Source organism: Abramis brama, assembly GCF_963993115.1.
Source record: "Abramis brama genome assembly, chromosome: 19".
Classification (NCBI taxonomy): domain Eukaryota; kingdom Metazoa; phylum Chordata; class Actinopteri; order Cypriniformes; family Leuciscidae; genus Abramis; species Abramis brama.
The window spans coordinates 7,149,029-7,163,959 of NC_139981.1; the positions used below are offsets into that span (position 1 = coordinate 7,149,029).

General features: G+C 37.4%; 1 protein-coding gene across 5 annotated transcripts in view; it reads left to right on the forward strand.

The window, feature by feature from the left end:
* The window catches only part of dlg5a (discs, large homolog 5a), a 68,752-nt gene that overhangs the window by 24,533 nt on the left and 29,288 nt on the right, over positions 1 to 14,931 (forward strand). For all 5 annotated transcript variants that reach the window (XR_014603624.1, XM_084093864.1, XM_084093866.1 and 2 more), the window contains exons 4-10: positions 3,202 to 3,345; positions 6,130 to 6,313; positions 9,380 to 9,639; positions 10,972 to 11,284; positions 12,134 to 12,364; positions 13,878 to 14,062; positions 14,144 to 14,269. Coding sequence is in view for 4 of the 5 variants with exons in the window: in XM_084093864.1 (XP_083949990.1) it covers positions 3,202 to 3,345; positions 6,130 to 6,313; positions 9,380 to 9,639; positions 10,972 to 11,284; positions 12,134 to 12,364; positions 13,878 to 14,062; positions 14,144 to 14,269 (1,443 nt within the window). In the remaining variant the exon portion in view is untranslated. The remainder of the gene's footprint in view (positions 1 to 3,201; positions 3,346 to 6,129; positions 6,314 to 9,379; positions 9,640 to 10,971; positions 11,285 to 12,133; positions 12,365 to 13,877; positions 14,063 to 14,143; positions 14,270 to 14,931) is intronic.

Below are 14,931 nucleotides of genomic sequence, written 5' to 3' on the forward strand. Positions count from 1 at the left end.
GTGGAAAACAGAACCTTAAATGTTTCACTGGTTCTTTTTTGTCTTCCTGAATAACCGATGTGAGTGTAGTTTTGCACTGTATACTGACACCTTCGTAATGCTGCATCCATCCAGCCTTATGTAGAATAAAACCACCCACATGTTGGAATGTAAAAGGGTTTCATCTTGATTTAAATGTGAAAGCTTTTCGAGCATGAACCTTCTTTTATACACTCTTATACTTGACAAGGCTGCATTTATTTTATAAAAAATACATTAAAAGCAGTAACGTTATGAAATATTATGTCAATTTAAAAGAACTCTTTTCTATTTGATTGTTTTAACCCTCTGAGGTCTGAGCTGTTTTCTGGGCCCTGGAGGTGTTCTGACATGCTCTGACATTTCTGGTTATTTCTGTTACTTGTGACATTTTCATGGCTAAAGTCTAATTACACTGTATTCAGCACAAACTCTGCTACAATAATATATCAGCAGCATGTATGTAAAAGTTTGTAGTTTTGAGATAATGACATTTATGCGTGGTTTTTGAAAATACAAAAAAAAATTCTCACTGAAATAAGGCCATGAAACCCATACTGATTATTTCTTCACAAGACTTTTGAAAATTGTATGACGTAGCCTAGAATATTTGCTGCAAAACTATGTGAAAATCACCCTGACTGCTCATTCAGATAAGACAATATATTGATTTAAAAATTTTACGACGTGTTTTGTGTGAAAAAGCCTTATGCGAGAGCTCATTAATATGTAAGCTTTTCTCACCTGAGAAAGACAAAGAACCTCCCCTAACGGCCCTATTAGGAGCTATCAGGCCCCTATCATTCTGAGCAACCTTGCACAATACTGTAAATGAGGAGATTTAAAAAATAATGGCTTTTAAATTGTTTGGATTTATTTACAACACAACATAATCCAAAGATACACAACAAATGCCAAAAAAGCACTTCAAAGACAGAGACCTTTGTGCCATTCCTAAAAACATTGTACATACCTTTCATTTCCAAGATTTTCACTTTACCATGTTCACGTACTGAGACTCATGTGAATGTTGAAGTCCTCAGTGGCATCTGGGACCTGAAAAAAAAAAAGTGAACATACTGATATCAAGAGAAAGGCCTGCACGATTTTGGAAATAAATATTAGATTTTTCTGGTTAAAATTGCTTTTTAAAATTCCTTTTTAAAATTCACAGAATACACACACACACACACGTTTCCAACGATATATAATATAATGAACACCAGGTTTGTTGTGCCTTGTAGGCATAAGGTATATGCGCAGTGCAGATAAAATAATAATAACAATAAATAACCTATAGCAGCCTATAAATCTTCCAAAAGAAGCTAGAGAAAAATATATTGATTATCATGTTACTTCAAATGTTTCCATCCGTTATGATGATATGAAATGAGATAATAATAAAAACATGAAGCCGTTTGGTGCGTTTTGCTTTCATCCAAAATATGATACATTCAAACGCGATCGCTTGCAAAATATGATACATTCAAACGCGATCGCTTGCAAAATATGATACATTCAAACGCGATCACTCTCAAATATAAAACATTATGGTTACCATAAACATATCTATGTTTGAGCAGATATCCACAAACACAGTAAACACATATGATACATTCAAACGCGATCGCTTGCAAAATATGATACATTCAAACGCGATCGCTTGCAAAATATGATACATTCAAACGCGATCACTCTCAAATATAAAACATTATGGTTACCATAAACATATCTATGTTTGAGCAGATATCCACAAACACAGTAAACACGGGTCTAAATATTATAATATTCCCCATATATCTAGCAACAGTTCAGCTGCAACGTGACATTTATGCAACAATAACAAACTAGGCTATGTAAGAATTTCTTACCTTATCTTTCTTGTCTTCAAATCGCGTTCTTCTTCTTCTGAGGTAGCCTAAATCCAATGTAAGCTCAGGCACGTCTTTCAAACTCGACGAAAAGTGAAGTGAAGTGTTTTGTTGTTGAGGTAACGAGCGCGTTCGCGTTCCATGTGGAGATTTGCATGTGAATATCTTTTGCGCGAGTAGGCGTGGCCAAATTAACTGTAATGAGCAAGCGTTTGAGAAGCTGGACATCTTGTTGGTTTTATACAAATTACTTAAACAGAGAATATTTGTTTTCGTTTTGAATCCGATCATTTAAAAGTACACACTTAAATGTTTATAAAGGTATATGGCTCATAAATGTGTGACAAGTATTCGCTGAGTTTTGTTTCAGTTTATAGACGTGCTCAAGAAAAAAAAGTTCACCGCGACGGAGAGGCAGAAAGCACACCCTGTTTATTTTCTTTATTTTACAAAAGCACAATGTTTTGATTTGATTGTAAGTGGACACATACAAAAGGAGAAATATCACAGATTCTTTTTTTATATTTCTTTTTTCTGTATGACCATAAATGATGGAGTAATTTAAGTTTATAGTGCTACAATGTGGAGAAAATCCGGCAAAACGCGTCGGCGCGTTTGTCGACCTCAGAGGGTTAAATTGTAATTGAAGTGTAGGGTAGTAAAAAGTTCTGCGTCAGAATTTTACTGACGAAGCGCAAATTAAAGAGAACAGACACAGCCGGATCATTTCCATAATGACCAACGCAATCTAGCAAGAGCAGCGCATATTAGCATCTGGTCTGACATGCTTTTTTGGGTGTTAAATAATGGCGCAAATATCAATAAATTGACTAGCGCAAACCTTAGTAAATCACCTTTCATGATTCATTTAAATACATTTTATACATTTTGCGTCTGAAAGGGAAACTCCACCGAATGCATGTGCAATAAGGTCAGCCACAAAAATAACCCCGTCCAAGCCTTTTCAGTGCTTATTTTTCACTGTGTGTCTTTAGTAAATCCTGACGGTAGTTTTTTTTTAACACCAAAATAGGGTTTGCGCTGGCGCAAGCTGTTAGTAAATCTGGCCCTTACAATGTTACAAAAGATGTCCATTTCAAATAAATGATGTTCATTTAACAGTTTTTACTGTATTTTATTTTTAAAATAAACACAGCATTGGTGAGCATAAGAGACTTATCAAAAACATTTAAAAAATTCTAGTTATTCCAAACTTTTGAAAAGTAGTGTATATCTGCTATCCCGATTAACATTGGGCTGCACTTGTAGACTGAGGGACACAGTGCTGATGTATTACTCTTGTCTCTAAAAGGTCAAATTCCAAACCTGGTCATGACTACGAGCGTCTGAAAACACAGTGCATGAAGGCCATGGCAGACCTACAGTCCTTGCAGAACCAGCACACCAAGACTCTGAAGAGATGCGAGGAGGCCGTGAAGGAAGCAGACTACTACCAGTGAGTACAGGCTCCACACGTCCCTCTTAAACAGAGAGTTGAGGCTAAGAGCCATCTGCTGCATGTGGAGCACAGGTTTTAATCAGCGCTTGCATCATCTTCAGGTTAATTATGGCTTTATTAAATGTTTAAAGCACTTTGTTCTACAGCTCAATTCATGTTGCAATATTGATGTGCGTTGGAGCAGTTTTATATTTATAAACGTATAATTTATATCATATTTATATCTACATGAAATTCACCCAAAAAAAATCACGCCTTTTAGTCATCCACATATCATTCCAAACCTAAAAAACAACAAAAAAAAGTTTTTATTTTTATTTTTAAATTAAAAAAAATAAAATAAAATTTGTAATTAACTTTTTTTCACCATTTATTCACCCTCATGTTATATTTTTTGATGAGTATTTAACTGTTTTTGTCCATGCTATCAACATCAGTGGGGTCCAAAACATTGGACAAAAAGCAAAAAAAAAACAAAAAAAAAAAATAAAAAAATAAATCTTCTTTTGTGTTCAACAGAAGAACAAAATTTATGATGGGTTTGGATAGTGAGTAAATGATGACAGAATTTTCATTTTTGTGTGAACTATCCCTTCAGTGTCTTATCTATAAAAAGTCTTATAGAGAAAGCACAGCCACAGGATATTTTAAAACTGCTCTGTCATATGTCATCATTATATTAAGTGACATTGTTTTAATGTAGCCTCGTTATCTAAACCAGTTGGCAATATCTGAGCGTGTACACAAGGAAGTTTGTTCTGCTCCGTTGTCTCTGACTCACCCTTGTTTGCCACTGTGCGGTCATCCACACACCAACATAATACCGTCCCTCCATACACAGATGTGCAGCGGCTGTAATCTGATTATAATGTAAGGACACATGCCCTCCTGTCCCCATCTTTGCTGGGCACAAAGAGATGAAGATTGAGTTGACTAGGGATTAATCCCATATTCCCCATTCCCTCAACAGTGTGTGATTACAGCACGCACTCACACACAGCCATTCTCTGTCATGCTGCTTGCATATTACTGATGTCTTGAGAACGGAAACATTCATTCAGTTTGAGCCTCCTTGTTGTCCACTGGTAGCATCCAAACTAAAATAGAACTGATTTGGAACACTCTACATGAGCAGAAACCCTGTGCATTAAAAAATAAAAATAAAAATCGCTCCTCACAACAAGACACAACTCATAATTGATTTTGGCCAAAAACAAGAATCAGAACTGCGCCAAAAGACTTAAATTTTTTTGTTTTGTTTTGTACTTTTTAAGAATAAAATGCATAATGAAAACTGTAATATTGGGTAAAATAGATAATTTTAATTAGATTTAAAATAGATAATTGATATTTTTTTTTATATTGAATTATATGCATAATTAAATTTTTTCCCCCGCTTTGTCAGCCATCCTGGATGAGTTTGTTGCAATGCATTATGGGATTGCTCTCTCTGTGACGTACGAGTGATGCTATCTAAGAATTTGTCAGAAAACAAGGTCTCTTAGAACTGCAGTGTACCGCATCAAGAAATGATGATGGCTGAAATTTGATTAAATGTTTTATTTTACTTGTACTCTAAAAAAGCATAAAATACACAACACAAATATTGTGTAAAGTTCATTTTAATTCAATTTAGAATGGATCGAATGGATATTTTTAAGTGTCGAATTATATTCATATATAAATTTTTTTTCATTTGCTATCTTGGATGGAGTTTGTTGCCATGCATTACGGAGTTGCGTTCTCTTTAAAGGGTACGTGTGATGCTTTGTTAGAATTTGTCCAAAACAAGGTACATCTTGTTGAGCGTCTTTGAACAGCAACATCATGTTGCTTACATTTTAAAGCACTCCTATGATGCCTTAAAATGATGCCTACATAGATGGCTTACTAGATTTTGGAACCGAATCACTGTGTAGTTACTAATATACAGGGGGGTAATCCAGCACCTGGAAAGCGTACCATCCCCAAGGGCCGCCATTGGCTAACAAGCCATCATCTGCTGTTAGCAACCCATTGACTCCCATTCATTTTGGCGTCACTTTGACAGCGAATAACTTTACATCTGAGGCGTTTAAAGACTCTATTTGTCCATTGTTTATTTCTAAAGAAACACGACAATGTATAAAAGGCTCCATTACCTTGTATCTTACGTTATGGCCCCGTAGAAGCAGTTTTTGTAAAAATAGGCTAACGATTGCGTCATAACCACGCGACTCTCTGGAAATTATCGTATAGACAGGAGGAGAAGCTCGCAGTCAGTCGGGGGGACGTAGAGGCATAAAGTCTGATAAAGTCAAGGGAGAAGCCCGTAGAGAGTCATAAAGTTGCTCCTGCTCCTAGATCATGGACAGCTCCTACTCACGCTCTCTGTCTCTGCAAGATTCGGAAGGGAATGATTCAGATTTCTCTTGGCACAGCTACTAGAAGACTTACAACTGTCAGACAGGTTGCTCACGTCACATCTACGTCATCAAGCTCAGTTTGAGTCTGCACAGTACGCTCAGCCATCAGGAAATGAGAGCTGCTAATTTGCTTCACTTTTCTCCGTTGAAGTCTATGGGGTGGCTGTGTCCATTTCTTTTACTGTCTATGCTAATATACTGTGGAGTTACTTTTCTAGATCAGTGCATTTCTGATTGTTTTTACAAGAGTTTTGGTTGTAACTACCTAGACTGGGTGATGCAGTGTGTTCCTAGGGTGATGCAGTTTCTCATGTGGTAAATGGAGTTGCAAAATATGTAACGTACCTCGTTTGTTTGTTTTGTGTTTGTATATCAGCATACAGCACAGCCGTCTCTTAAGCGAGCAGTCTCAGTTAAAGGAGGAGATGGAGGTTATGAAAAGAGAGAACGGCAAGCTGGTTCGGGAACACAACCATCTGAAACAGAGCTGTGAGGAGCTCAGGAGACTTCACTCTGAAGACCAGAGAGAGGTGGCCGACATGAGACTACAGCAACAACAGGTACTGACTTTACACACTCCAGGGACAACTGAGATGTGTTTCATACACGTGTGTAAATGAAATGCTGTAACAGAAACACACTGACCTGTGTTGGGGAAAGTTACTTTTAAATTGTTTTTACTCCCTAAAAAATTTACTTATTGTGTTACTCAGTTACTCAGTTTATGGAAAGTAATGCGGTAAATTACTTTTGCATTACTTTTTCTCACCTGGGCTGGGCTTGGTTGGTATAAACACCAAAGTTTAATTTTTGGCAAAGGTAAAGGCCCTTTCTCACCGAAAGTAAAAGGAAAAAGGAAACCCACTTTACGTCTGTACAGTAGAGGGCTCAGCTCAAGCAAACCTTTCAGCTGTGCTGCCATTATATAGAACAGGACACAGGAGATGAAAGTTCAACACTCTTACTTTAGCAATATATATATTTTTTAAATAAATAAATGCAAATGTGAGGTTTACCTAAAGTCATTTTTTCTTAGTTTGGTTGTATTGGATCACCGAAAGTCAGCAGCAAAGACATTGGTTAATAAAGTGAGATTAAATGCATAAAGTATATTTTTGTTATTTAACATATTTAAAGGTAGGGCAGGCAATTGCGGAGAGGCTAGCAATAACAAGTTAGCTTTGAAAGCAACCCACCCTCCTCCCTTCAGAGCGTCTCCAAAGCCACAGCTCCTTCAAAACACATGAACGCAGTTCAACACACACAGCAGAGTCTGCAAAGCTTCAATGAGAGATATTGTCAGTCAATAAATGGGAAAACAAAACATGCGCTACTTATTTAAAAAAAGTAAAAAATATATATTTTGTTGTAAATTTAAAAGTAATACGTTACTTTACTAGTTACTTGAAAAAAAGTAATCTAATTACATGACTTGTGTTACTTGTAATGCCTTATCCCCAACACTGCATTCTGCTGTGGCTCCATAAAGAAAATCAAGTGATTTTTGGGTTACTACAATGAGTATTTCTTTCAATAATGGCTTAAATTGTAAAATTGTTATCATGTGTGCCTTTGTGAGTTATTACAGACTTTATAGTTGAGAAATTGAATAAAGAAGGGGAAGAATCTAATAAATCAACGAAGAAGGGGATCGTGTTTAAATCCAAATTATATCCAATTACTTTAGAATAAAACCCTAAATCCAAAGTGTAGCTATTAACTTATTAAATTGTCTGGGTTCAGTCAGATGAATAGACTGAATAGACACAGACAGTGTTTGTTCCTGAATGTTCTGCAGCCATTACCCCAGTCTTCAGGGTCACATGATCCTTCAGAAATCATTCTAATATGCTGATTTGGTGCTCAGGAAACATTTCTTATTAGCATTAAAAAAAAACAGTAATGCTGCAATATTCATTCGTTTTTCAGGATTCTTCTATGAATAGAAAGCTCAACTGTTCAGCATTTATTTTGAAGTAGAAAAGTTTTGTAAGATTATAATGGTCTTTTCTGTGTCATTACTGTCAATTTAATACGTCCTTGAGGAATAAAAGTATTTATTATAAATAATAAATAAATCTTACTGACCCCAAACTTTTGAGTGGTAGAATAGGTTTATGGTGAATTTTCTCCATGTTGTCAGCTACTTCAGCGTGCTATAAGCAGCAAAAACTCTATTTTCATAACCGCTTCTTCTTCGCAGCAGCGTCCTGCTAATGCACACAGTGTGAATGTAACCTGTTAATATGGGCACCAAAATACATATGCGCTTCTTAACGCTTGCAGTGTGAAACAGGCCTAATGGTACTGCCGTCAGCCAGAAAGTGACGTTAGTCTGCCAAAATCGATCCCTGAGTTTTTCGGAGAACTCCAGGGACGGTTAATTAAATTGCAGAATTTGTCGTTCCCCCGCAGCGCAGACTGTTGTGGGATTAGTGCGTCTGTTGCATCATGAACTGCAGCGTTTGTATTGTAAATCCGGAGGCTGGGCATCCCATGGTAGTGCAACCAAATCTGACCTTGACATAAATAGGAAGCCAGGGGACAGGAGATTATTCAATCAGATGCCACCGTGTTAACACACTGTCTGCTCTCTTCTGCTGCCAAGAAGGAATCAACCTTTTCCTGTCGGATTGATTTATCAGGCTTCCTTTCCGGATTAAACCCACAAACACAAATGGAAAAGTTTAGAGCATTAGGATATCTCCTGCTTGTGTGTCTGGAGCGGTCTTAATTGTCACAAAGTGGTTACATCAGGCATGCCAAAGGATCTGTTCTGTAGCGTACAGATTGAAGCGTGTTTTGACCCGTCAGCAGTGCTTACGCTGCCCACAGGCTGCACAAAACACACTCCGCCTGCTTGAAAAGGTCAGCCTGGAAGGGCAAGTGCTGCCTGACGGATGGAGAAGGACAGAGGCTTTTGTAGTTAGTCAATACTCTAAGCACTGATTACATGGCCTAGAGGAGAGTTAGATAAAGATGCCAATCACTCGGCATATGCAATCCCACTGTGGTTTGGTCAGGCCCTACTGATGTGTGGGTTTATTGCCCGGACAGGGAATTGCCTTCGATTATGTCATTAGGACATATAGTGTTCTAATAGGTCAGCATTTTGCAGAACAAGTGAACTTAATGCTGTTTGTTTAATACTGAATGCAGTGTTGCCTTTTTGTGTATAAAAAAAAAAACAGTGACAGCATTTTGCATGCGAGTACAGTAGATGTTTTATAGACTCATGATCGCCCTCTGGTGTTTGCATTGTAAAAGTTTAATTCAAGTGATGATAAAAGCAAATTTATAACATTGACAGTCCAGACTCTGAAATGTGATATGATGAGCCACATTCAAAACCATTGTAAAATAGGCAGTATGTTCAGACGTCAGACAATCAGTTGGATTTTACATTAATGCATAATGCCTGCATATCAATATCAATACAATATCTTTTGGACTGGCCAATGTAGTCAAAAACACATACCCTTTACTTCTTTTTTTTTTTACAAATAAGTAGTGTCAAAAGGCTAAACCTTTGTTTTTTAATCTCATTTTATAATTTTTGTATTTTTTATATATTTTTTTGACACCACACAGTAAATCAGGTTCATGAAAGCCTTTTTTTGATGCAGGTAATCAGGGAGAACGGGTCATCAGAGGTTTTGAACAAGCTCTACGACACAGCGATGGACAAGCTGGAGGGGGTGAAGAAGGAATACGACGTCTTGAGCAAAAGATACAGTGAGAAGGTGGCCAGTCACAACACTGATCTGAGTCGACTGGAGCAGGTGGAGGAGGAGAACAGGCGCTTGCAAAAACAAACAGACGCTCTGCTTAAACAGCGCGACACAGCCATCCAGTACCAACAGCAGTGGTCTTCATCTATGAGACGGTACGAGCAGCATCAGTCGCCTTCAATGTCTGCTTTAAGTGTTGTGTAACACACTACGAGTAAATTTAAAGATTATACATCAACAACTTTTGAACTACAGTCATGTCATGTCGAACATAATCTGCAGCATTTTATGCTCTGAGTCTGAGGCAAGAAGTGCGGAATGAATTGAAATATGGTAAAATATGTTAAACCGAGCTTTGTCTGATTATTAAACAAATTCCCACACAAGGATTTAGGGATGTGTAGAAGTTTTGATTGGCAGTCATTACATAACATAAAATAAATCAGCACACAGTTTATACAAGACATGTACATTGTTTATATTTAAAGGTCATACATCAACCGCTTTCTAACTTTTTCAGACAGTGCAATCACATAAAACACAGTCTGATGGATTTTTTTTTTTTTTGTATTGAGTTTGAGACAAAAAGTTCTGAATGTATTGAATTGTGGTAAAATGTTAAACAGCTGAAAGCATAATCAGATTTGCCTAAATACTTAATAAATTCACACAAGGATTGAGGGATGAGTAGAAGTTGTGAATGACAGGCATTACATAAAATACACTGCCCGGCCCCCCAGAAAGTCACTGTTTGGATTTAAATAGGTAAATGTTTAATAGTCTATGATTGGATCATTATTGCATTGATTATTATGTTTCTAGCCTGTTATATGTTTGCCAACAGTTCTTCTAATCCTAATTTATGGAGTGTGTAGCTTTTCATTTCTTAAACAACCATGTAGGGAGACACATCATGGCCATATTCCAGAATGACAAGATTTATCAGGCGCAAATTGTAAAAGAATGGTTGGGAGGGAGCATGAAGAATAATTTTCACACATGAATTGGCACCTCTTGAATACAACCCTTAAATTCATTGGAAGTCTTTGGGATCTCTCTTGATGAAAATAACATCACAACATTTACTTCTATTTTAGGGTTAGAAGAACTGTTGCCAAACATATAATATGCTAGAAACATAAGCACTGCAATAATGATCCAATCATAGACTTTTAACCATTTGCTATTTAAATCCAAACAGTGACTCTTTTTTTTTTATTGTTGTTGTCTGGGTAGTGTATATTGTCATACATTTTATACAGGATGCATACATTGTTTATATCCTTCACATAAATCGTATAATTATGGTCCTGACTTCTGATCGGTCAGTACAGTCAATGACCAATCTTTCTGCCAATCTATCAATTCAGTTCATCAATTAACATGCCCCGCTTATAAAAGTGGTACTTAAGCATTATAATAATAAAATCATTCATTGATCAAAATGATTCCTAATTAATTGACATGTTTAATTTGAACCCCATCAGATTTGACTCCGTGCAGCAGGAGCTGAATAAGGCCTCAGCACAGAACAAGGAGCTGCAGAGAGAGATGGAGAGACTTCAGTCGGAGGTGACGCGCTACAAGAACTTCCAGCTGAAGGCGGTGAAGGATGGAGAGAAGTACAAGGAGGAGCGGGATTCTGTGTTTAATGAATACAGACTGATCATGAGCGAGAGGGACCAGGTCATTAAAGAGGTGGACAAGCTGCAGACGGAGCTGGAAGCGGCAGAGGCCCGGCTCAAAAACACCTCCTCTGAGAGGGTGGTGGCCAGTGAGGAGCTGGAAGCTCTCCGACAGGTAACTGATGTCAGACAACATATTAGCTATGTTTCCATTCAAAGCTGCGAATATCATAAAACATTTGTGATTTCCATCCCATTTGTTCAAGAGAATAAAATTGTCACTTCCTAGGAAATTAGTGCAAAATATCTGTAATAAAAATGGAAGTTGCTGCAATGGGGGTAAGCCACTGTGGCTCTTTTGTCCTACATTATAAATGACTTGCTTCTCAGAGCGTGCAGATGAAATGCAATAAACATTGTCATGTTATCTTGCGTCGGATGCCTGATGTTTGGGAATGCAATCGTCTGAGACGCTTCTGGGAGGTCATTATCCCAAATCATTCTGATGACAGACTTTGGCTCAGGCATTTGCATTTGAGAAGCCGTGCAATGAAATTGGTCTGCTGGTTAGTCCAGTTATCCAATCACATCCACTGTTGAGGCAAAGTCACATTAATTATTAGGTGTGCATTGAGGGATTTATTTGCTAAATGTTTCTATCATAGTTTATGCTCGTCCTCTTACTGGATAAAAAAACAAAAAACATCCGCCTCCATTGAGCGTATTTGTTTTTTATGAACATATTTTGAATTTATGTGCATCTTGGCTTTTCCATTCAGTGTTTTTTTAATGCAATATCCCAAAATGCACACACAATCTTTATGGTCAGCAGTCACTGTATCCCTGTATACAGTATTCAAGATTAAGTTGGACTGGGCTTTGTTATAATATGCTCTCTGTTCTGTAAATCACCTTTCTGTTCCCAAGTTTGTGCTAGGCGGCCAGTTAATATAACATGTCGTTTTGAAAAAGCACTTTAAATCAATAGCGTATAACTGTCGCTGACGTTGGTGTCTTTTTGTAGGAGCTAAATTCATCGCTGGTGGATCGAGACCGTGCCATCTGTGAGAGAAACGAGCTGCTGGAAAAATACTGCCATGAGGTGAAGGACAAAGCGGAGGCCCAGAAAGAGCTGAGTCAGGCCTGTAAAGACATCGAGACCGTGCGGGAGGAAAGAGATGTGGCCAGGAAAGAGAGAACAGAAGCCATCATCCAGAGAGACCAGTTACTACGGGAATACTATCAGGCCAGACAGGTGCTTACAACATATGGTCACATTAATGACATTTATTAAAAAATGTTATTTCATATTCTGAAGCTACATCCAGTCTTCTATGGAAAACCTGGAAGATGTAGGGAATTTTCCAGGCCTAAAAAGACTATGATAAATGGAAGGAAAATTAATCATGGAAATGTTTATAGTGAAGTAATTTATTTTTAGTGGTGCTTCCGTAACTCGTCCCGCATCGTTTGTTATACACCCATGAATGAGGTGTCAAATCGACCGGCTGATTGAGGAGAGGTGTGCTCTTACTTTTATAAGCAATCGGACCTACGATGTTCAACACAGCGGACGGAAAAGCGGGCAAAAAAAACCCAATAGACTTTGACGGGATGTTCGTGAATTTTAATCTCAACTCTCATATTACACACACACACACACACACACACACACACACACAGAGGCACGCACGCACGCACACACGCACGCAGGGCCTTAGGAACCCTCTCTCTCTCTCTCTTCTCTCTCTCTCTAATCTTCAGATTCAACATTTGTTTCTATGTTTGACTGTTTACGTCTATGAAAAAATTATATGGTTGAAATCTATAAATATGATAAAAACTACCATTCAAAAGTTTGGTATCATGGTTTCCACAAAAAATATTAAGCAGCACAACTGTTTTCAGCATTAATAATTATAATAAATGTTTCTTAAATACCAAAATTAGAATATTACACTTATTTCTGAAGGATCATGTGACACTGAAGACTGGTGTAATGATGCTTAAAATTCTGCTTTGGCATCACAAGAATAAATTACATTTTAAAATATATTATAATAGAAAACAGTTATTTGAAATATTATTGTAGTAATATTTGACAATTTACTGTTTTACTGTATTTTTGATTGAATAAAGGCAGACTCAGTGTGCATGAGAGACTTTTTTCAAAAGCATTAATATGTTACAATACCAACCCTAAACTCTTTAACAGTAGTATCATCACCCTTAACACATTTTAACTGATTATGTATTAGATTCAGAGTAACTTGTGTTTCTGCTGCACCATGACTCAAAAACAAGTGTGATATTTTATATTGTATTTTACCATTATGATTCAGCTTTTTATTTGAGATGTTTAACCACTGTCACTGCAGTTATCTGCTGTTCTACAAGCAGAAATGTCTAAGGGACATCCTCACCTTTGTTCCTGTCTGTCTTGATTTTTCACACCAGTATTCACACACAAACACTTCAAGCCACAAAGCTCATAAAAATCTCATAAGCTTTGAGCCATTGGATTATTCCAGTAGAAAAACCCCAAAGCTGATTTATTGAGTCAGCTTGAAGCTGAAGCAGCAGTGCTGCTAAAGTCCACTAGAGGTCTCTCTAGCTTCTCTAGAACAGCTGTAAGGCTCAAAGTTGCTATTCTCACCTCCCTGGTGAAGCTTATATAACTCATTTCACTAATATGACTTTACAGATGTCTTAATTTGGGGGATGAAATTATCTTGCAGTCATATTCATCATGGATGTTTTTGCTACAGAAACAAGACTCTGCTACGCTGGACATGGAGCGTGCCAATAAGGAGATTGATGTGTTGAGGAAGCAGTGTGAGGCCATGTCTCAGGAGCTGAAGGAGGCCGTGCAGGAGGCAGAGGTGGCCAAGTGTCGCAGAGATTGGGCCTTTCAGGAAAGAGACAAGATTGTTGCTGAGAGAGAGAGCATACGGTAGCGCTTGACATTGAGTTTATCTAAAATAAGCAACTGTTGGTGCTGATGCTTGAAAGCGTGTTTGCTGTGTTTTGGCAGGACGTTGTGTGATAACCTGCGCAGAGAGAGAGACCGTGCCGTCAGCGATCTGGCTGATGCCCTGCGTAATCTTGACGACATGAGGAAACAGCGGAACGATGCGGCAAGGGAACTTAAAGAGCTCAAGTAAACACTTTTCTGCCAATCTCAGTCAGTTTTTGACAGATAATATACCGATAATGTGAGGCATTTGATTACATTTACACCCAACCTCTTGTAAATATGAATGCATAAATTAATAAATAAGATAAATAGATAACATCATAATGCAAAATAACATTAAAGTCCCACTCCGATCATATTTTGAGCTATTTTTAAACATTCTCAGTGGTGTTTAAATGATGATTATGCCATTTTTAGCCAAAATCACAAAACCTGTGCTACTGATTCACAGACATTTGAATGCAGAAATACTCAGAAATACAACTTTGAGCTTATTTTTCTCAAGATGTGTCCTCTAACATGAGAAAAATGCTACAAGAACATGTTAACACCTAGAAAAACATGATTTTCATCGGAGTGGGTCTTTAAATAAATAATTGATAGGTAAAATAATGATGACTTTTTTTTCTTTGCATGTGAACTGACAAGCAGCAGATTGTTTCACACTTATAATGGCCAATCATATTAATTTATGGCAAATGATTCATGGTCCTGCTGGAATTAATTAAGGGTCTGTTAATTGGTTACAAGGCTCACGCTGTGTCCCAATTCACCTACTTATACTATACCCTGAAAGTATGTACTGTTTTTGTGAAGAAAAAGTACATACTTTTGAGTGTGTAGAA